At 45.6% G+C, this 6,924-nt stretch overlaps 1 protein-coding gene across 1 annotated transcript; it reads right to left on the reverse strand.

Moving 5' to 3' along the window:
• Positions 1–209: 209 nt before the first annotated feature.
• LOC308465743 (uncharacterized protein) lies at positions 210–6,651 on the reverse strand. The gene is made up of 3 exons (XM_080985947.1): positions 6,300–6,651; positions 3,694–3,876; positions 210–567 (listed from the first exon to the last, which is right to left on the reverse strand). The coding sequence occupies exons 1-3, from the start codon at positions 6,624–6,626 to the stop codon at positions 454–456; spliced, it is 624 nt and encodes a 207-aa protein (XP_080842073.1). The 5' UTR covers positions 6,627–6,651; the 3' UTR covers positions 210–453.
• Between the last annotated feature and the right edge of the window lie 273 nt (positions 6,652–6,924).

A 6,924-nucleotide genomic window follows, 5' to 3' on the forward strand; every position in this document is an offset into this window, starting at 1 on the left:
TCAGCTTCCTTCCTTTTAGAGGGGGAAATATTCAATGGTCCGATTTCCCACACTGATTCTGCTGATTGTGTGGCAGGGCTCCTAGCTGCCATGCAGGGATATTTTTTTAGCTGTGATTGTAGGGGGGCATCCCTTCCAACTCTACGATTTCATTAAGACACAGGTGTTTAAATTGGACAAACAGACAGAGCTGTCAAGTCACATGGCAATGCTTGTGCAAGTTAATTTTATTATCCTATTTCAGAACAGTGGAAAACAGAGGCGGGGGGGGGGGAGATCTATCAGAGTATCTACGGGGAGGAGGGGACTGTGCTGGACTTGGACACCAGGTTTGCTTCTAAGTGATTGTGTTGCAGCCATGGAAGGAAAGGAGTGGACCAATCGGAGGGGGGATTTCTCCTTCCCCCACCCCACAATTGGCTGGCGGCAGCATCTGGGAAGGAGGCAGAGGCTTCAATCTTCACTTTCTTCAACAATTTTCACTTCTCTGCAGCGATGACCAACGACATGGTGTCGTCTCCCTTCGCCTTGTCCGCCAACATACATTGAAAACGTGCATTTCTGGATCTGAAAGCAGAAGGAGAAGAAGGCAGAAACGAAAGGAAGAAAGATGTCAGTCCGGGAGGGCCTGTTTTTATTCATTTCAATATGCCTCCATTCTTCTCTTAAAGACAAGCCCTATCAGGGCTCTCCCTGAGAACATGGCAGAAAGGGTTGCATAGATTTGGGCTCCCTTGGGAGATGGAGGACTCCCCTTCGTTGGAGTTTTGAAAGCAGAGGTCAGATGGCCACTTGTCAGGGATTCTTCAGTTGTGATTCCTGCATTGCAGGGAGTTGGACTAGATGACCCTTGGGGAACCCTTCCAACTCTATGATTCACACAGCAAACACAGGCAGGGATCCTGGGTGCAGCATTTGGTACTTGGGAAATATGTACTCTGGTTTTTAAAAGAAGCGTTCTGGCTTATATATGTTTAAGAGTTGCAAAAAGCAAACAGATGAAACAAACCCAGCAGTGTGAATATTTGCAGAGCAATGTCCGGTCAAGTCCCAGGAATCAGAGGGAGGGGAGGACAGCATTCTCCAGCCATGTCTCAAGGGTCCTTAACCCTCTCAACAAATCGTCAGATCAATAAAGCTGACTTGGGCCAGCTTTAACATTAGGCAGAGGGAGCTGGGCTCCAGCAACAGCTGATTTTTTCAGTGCAACCGTTGAGTAGCATTTGGTCAGTTATAATTCGGTATTAAGCAGAGATTTGCCGCCAGGAAGAGGTGCTTTGGGGGAGTTTCCAGTCTCAGATTTTCAAAAAATCTCAGCCTAACCTTCCTCGCAAGGTTGTTGTGTAGATAAAATGAGGAGCAGCAGAACCACGTATGCCACTTTGAGCTGCTTGGAGGAAAAGGTGGGATAAGGAATGCAATGAATGTAATATTTAAAAACTAAAAACAACAAAATGGGGGGGGGGGGGAGTGGAAACTTGCCACATGCCAGACCATTTCAGCCTATATAAGGCTTCAGCTGGTTCATGGCGGAGAAGGCTACTGATAGCTACTAGCCAGAATGGCTCTGCTCTGCCTCTATGGTGGGAGGCAGCAATGCTTCTGAATACCAGCTGCTGGAATTTGCTCTCGTCTTGCTTGTGGGTTTCCCTTTGAGGAATCTGGTTGGCCTCTGTGAGAACAGGATGCTGGACTAGGTGGGCCACTGGCTTGATTCAGCAGGCTCTACTGCATGGGTAGGCAAACTAAGGCCCAGGGGCTGGATCTGGCCCAATCGCCTTCTAAATCCGGCCCATGAACAGTCCAGGAATCAGCGTGTTTTTACATGAGTAGAATGTGTCCTTTTATTTAAAATGTATCTCTGGGTTATTTGTGGGGCATAGGAATTCGTTCATTCCCCCCCCCATATATGGTCCGCCCCCCCGCAAGATCTGAGGGACAGTGGACCAGCCCCCTGCTGAAAAAGTTTGCTGACCCCTGCTCTACTGCCCGCAGAGGTTAACATATTTATTGTTCTTCCCTTAGCCTCTTGGACCTGTCCAGGGTCCTGAATCATAGCTGATCTGTGACTGTGCGCTGCTGGGTTTTCCTGGCAATCAACTGCCTGCAGAGGCAGAAAAAATAAGGGTCTCTGGGAACTCCAAAACCTGATGAAGAAGCCTCATCACAACTTAGTAGCCATTAGCTACAACGGCTGTTTTCCCTGCTCTGTACATCGGCTGCTGGGAATCATAAGTGGGGACAGTGCTGTGGTGCTCAGGTCTTCCTGCCTTGTCAGTTTCCCAGAAGAAACATCCAGTTGACCACTGCAGGAATAGGCTGCTGACCTAGATGGGGCCCCTTTGGCAGAGCATGACCACTGTGACTAGTAGCCACTGACAGCCTGTTCCTCCACAGATTCGTCTAATCCTCTTTTAGAGCCTTCCAAGATGGTGGCCATCATCAAGACTAATGTGGGAGGGAGTTCCCCAGTTTAACAAGTGTTTTCTTCTCTCTGTCCCAAATCTTTCAACATTCAGCTTCATGGTGATTTCCATGAGTTCTAGTGTTAGGAGAGAGGGAGATAAGCTTTTTTCTCTATCCACTCTCTTCCCCCAGAGAATTCTGGGAACTGTAGTTTCCTTTTCACAGAGGCACCCATTTCCAGCACCCTTAATGAACTACAGTTCCTGTGACACTTGGGGGAGGGGAAGGCAAGTTGTGCTCTTTCAATGCGCATCAAATACGCTTCGAATATACAGTGGTACCTCGGGTTAAGAACTTCCGGAGGTCTGTTCTTAACCTGAAACTGTTCTTAACCTGCGGTACCACTTTAGCTAATGGGGCCTCCTGCTGCCGCCGCGCGATATCTGTTCTCATCCTGAAGCAAAGTTCTTAACCTGAGGTACTATTTCTGGGTTAGCAGAGTCTGTAACCTGAAGCGTCTGTAACCCGAGGTACCACTGTACAGAGTGCATCTGCCCAAAATCGAGTCAAAGTCTCCACATAACTTCAATGAAACATAGAACAGGGAAACAGACTCTGTGTTTTGAAGTTCGCAAGGAATTATGGTCCATCTCCCCTGGCTTTGCGGGCTGGTTTCATTGGCATTGTTTGTAGGAGAAAGCTTCCTGTTTAGAGCTTGCCAGATGGTTCTCCTTCAAAACCATGGATGGTGGAGTGGAAACGCTGTGGTGGAAATGGGAACTTATACAACAATGCAGTCTGGACAGGTAATGGATATGGCAAAAGGGAAACAACAGTGGGAAGGATAGATCCAGATTTTACACACAAGCAAGATGAAGAGAAAGAAATAATACTGAGACAACAAGTAATGATTTAAGGTGGGGAGGCAAAGGGTTGGGTAACCTCATTTGTTTTTTGTTTTTAAGGGAATAAGAAAATATACAAGCTGGAATGGATAAATAGACAGCCGAGAGAAAGGAGGGAAATTAAATTTTAAAATGTGGAATTTAATGTTAAATATAAGTAATGGAATGTGAATTGGAAAGAAATATGCAATATAAATAGGGGAAAGTAAATAGGGGAAAGAAGGGACACATCTACGAAGAAGAGTGGGAAGGCAGTGGGAAAATTGCATTACATTTGATGTAATTTAACACTGACATGTTAAAAACTTGGAAAACTAATAAAAATTATTCGACAGAAAAGAAAAGAAAAAGAAATGTGGAACAAAACTGGTTGTTCTCTTACCTCCTCATCTTCATCGGACAGAGGATGGCAGTCCGACAGATCTTCTGCTGACGACGACTCACCCATGTAGTCATAATGCCTGATGCGGCCGCGTGGCAACGGTCTAAGAAGCTCCTCGTCATCCCTCGTGCAATTGGTCTTCACCATATACACTGTGAATTCCATTATGAACCCGGGGGCGTCCTGAAGCCAAGAAGGAGAGACATTTCATTATTACTTTTTTAAAATTCTTCTTTATTGATTTAAAATATCATCTTACATATATATTACAGACAGTTACATCAAAATTAAACATATAATAGAATTAAAAATATAATAGAAAAAAGATATATAAAATAAAAATAAAAAGCAAAAAAGAGTTAACAATCAGAAATGAATATTGGTTATAACATCCTGTCTTTTCTAATAAAGTCTTCTGAAAGAAACTTCCAGTCGTTCTCGTTGTACTTTTTTCTATTGTCTTAATTTTATCGCACAGTTTGTTTTGTAACTTTTCCTGTCTATTCATCCAGTATATTTATTCCATTTGTTTATTATAGACAAGTATCATTCAGTTCTGCTAGGATAATGTCATTATTACAATATAATCTTATATATTCTTTGAATAGTCTCCATTCTCTGAATATTTTTTGATTTGGGGCTCATCTGACTTTTCCGGTCAGCTTTGCTAATTGAAAGTACTCTTTGTTGTTTAGTCGTTTAGTCGTGTCCGACTCTTCGTGACCCCATGGACCAGAGCACTCCAGGCACTTCTGTCCTCCACTGCCTCCCACAGTTTGATCAAACTCATGCTGGTAGCTTCAAGAACACCATCCAACCATCTCATCCTCTGTCGTCCCCTTCTCCTTGTGTGAAAGTCCTCTACTCTAGCATGAGTGATTGCCAGTCTATTATTGTAGGTGTTGTTTCACATTTCCAACTTCCAAGAAAGGGAGACATTTCAAGCCTTCCTGTTCTCCATGTGAAATGTTGCGTTAAGCCAGGGCTAGTTCAACCGAATCCCAGTAGCTGCTTCAAAGGTGAGGGCCCAAGCCTGAGAACATACATAAGTGAGGAAGGGCTCCTCAAAGCACACGCAAAGCTTTTCTTTTGCCTTAATGTTGTCTCACCCAGCTCTTCACAACAGCCTTTCAGCCTGTGGCTTATGGGGGCCAGGTCAGAAGATGTAGGTTCTCGGTCACAGTCCCCTCAGGAGGCCCTTCCCTTTTAGAAACTGGGAGCAAGGCCTTCCCCCTCCCCATCCCACCCCCAGTTCCTGGGCCTGTTCCTCTGTGGCCCACCAGCCTAGTGGGTAGAGGCAGGAGAGATTTTTGCACAAGTCCCTCAAATCCTATGGAGAGAAAACCAAAAGCTGGAGGTTGCAATTTATAAAAACAAAACAAAAAACTCACTTGATGTTCTCAGATGGCGGGGGGATGGGGGACGACTCCTGGAGCTGCCCAGTCATGTTTCTCCATTATTAAGCCCACCCATGAAATTGCAGTTCCCTTTCCACAGAATTGGGACCATTGCATCATCTATCTATCATCTATCTATCTATCTATCTATCTATCTATCTATCTATCTATCTATCATCATCTATCTACCTATCATCTACCATATCTATCTACCATTTGATATGTTTCATTTGCATAAAAGTAATATTTTATTTTTTTTAATCACTCCAAATACCTGTAAAAATATTTCTAAAACTAATGTTGTTTTTTGTTTTTTGTTTATTGCTATTTGAGCAAGCAGAGGGAGGAGACCAAGGCAGGGTGGGTGCATCAGAACTAGAGAGAGACCTCCCAATGAATCAAAAAAGAAGAGTGGGGAATATCAGCGGCCCTCGAGATGTTTTGGGACACCAGCAGATTCAGTAGCCAGAATGGCTAATGGTCAGCAATGCTGGGCATTTAGCAACATCTGCAGATGTACCAGGACTGGGAGCTGAAGGGAACCCCATGAGCCCCAGAACATACACAAGTCGGACCAGCTGTGTTCCCAGCTGAAGGTAGCCTCGGTGCCTTTTACCAGCTGTGACTGTGGTCCAGCTACAACCATTTCTGGACCAGGAAAGCCTGACAGTAGTTCGTGCACTGGTGACTTCGAGACTGGATTACTGCAATTCACTCTGTGTGGGGCACCTCTTCCGTCTGATCCAGAAGTTAGTGCAGAATACTGCAGCACGATTGCTGAGAGGAGTGAGGCCCTGTCACCACGACACTGGTGCTCAGATACTTGCACTAGTTGCTGATTTTTCTACTGTTAATGGTGTGACTGGGGTCTGTTTACTGGCGAGATCGCCTTACCCCATACGTGCCCACTTGACCGCTTCAGTTGGTGCCACATAGTGCTCATTCCCCATCTGTAAGAAACTGATATTTTAGAGTGGCAGCACCTACACTATGGAACTCCCTGCCTCTTGATCTCAAGCTGCATTCTCTTTGCTGCATTCTTTCCGGCGCATGCTAAAAGCATTTTTTGTTTAAGCAAGCCTGTCCAGATATAGAACATTGAAGTGTATTTTAATTTGGACAAACTTTTTTTTTTTGCAGGAAGGGGAGCAAGAAAAAAGAGCGACACCCCCCCCTCCCTGGGGCTTCCCAGCCACCTTCTCCTCTTACCTTGATTTTAAACTCTGCATCCTCGTATAGCTTATAGAAATGTTTGGGGTTCTGCGCATTAAAGTAATCTGTAATCTTTCTCTTGAAGTAATCCCTGAGAAAGTGAGAATCCTCTTCATCTTTCAACCTAAGCCGATCGTGTTTCGCCCTTTCCTCGTACTCTTCCTCCGATGTGAGCGGCCGTGGTGCTGGCCCTCGACAACAGTGCCACTGTCCTCCATCCCCTGATTCTGGCTGATTCTCTTCTTCCTGTGCCCCCCATGCCAGCTGACCCAAGAGCAGGACTCCCAAGAGGAGCAGCGGCAAACACAGCCAGGATCTGGTCATTGTGGCAAGGAAAGGCTGGGAACTCAGAGGCTACCCGGCTGAAGGCAAGGAGCCTACAGATATAAGGATGGAGGAGGCTCCGCCCCTAGTGGCTCCGCCCACCCCAACCGGAAGGACCCCGCCTCCTCCAAGACACATCTGCCAGATCAGAGAGATGAAAAGTGAGCTGAGTCTGAGAACCCAGCACAGGCTTGTGACCTCAGCCTCAGCCTCTGGGAGGTCCTTTTCGCTCCTCTGATTCAAATACCTCTCATAACAAGCTACTGTCTACTAATCAAAACAGGCGCTTGGAGATTTA

Source organism: Podarcis pityusensis, assembly GCF_964106645.2.
Source record: "Podarcis pityusensis genome assembly, chromosome: 16".
Classification (NCBI taxonomy): domain Eukaryota; kingdom Metazoa; phylum Chordata; class Lepidosauria; order Squamata; family Lacertidae; genus Podarcis; species Podarcis pityusensis.

What these genes read in the sequence shown, in the direction of transcription:
- LOC308465743 (XM_080985947.1), bottom strand. Translation starts at nt 6,626, where the DNA reads ATGACCAGATCCTGGCTGTGTTTGCCGCTGCTCCTCTTGGGAGTCCTG. An exon ending in ATGCAGAGTTTAAAATCAAG is followed by an intron (nt 3,877 to 6,299) that starts GTAAGAGGAGAA and finishes TCTTGGCTTCAG; the next exon opens with GACGCCCCCGGGTTCATAAT. An exon ending in TGTCCGATGAAGATGAGGAG is followed by an intron (nt 568 to 3,693) that starts GTAAGAGAACAA and finishes TTCTGCTTTCAG; the next exon opens with ATCCAGAAATGCACGTTTTC.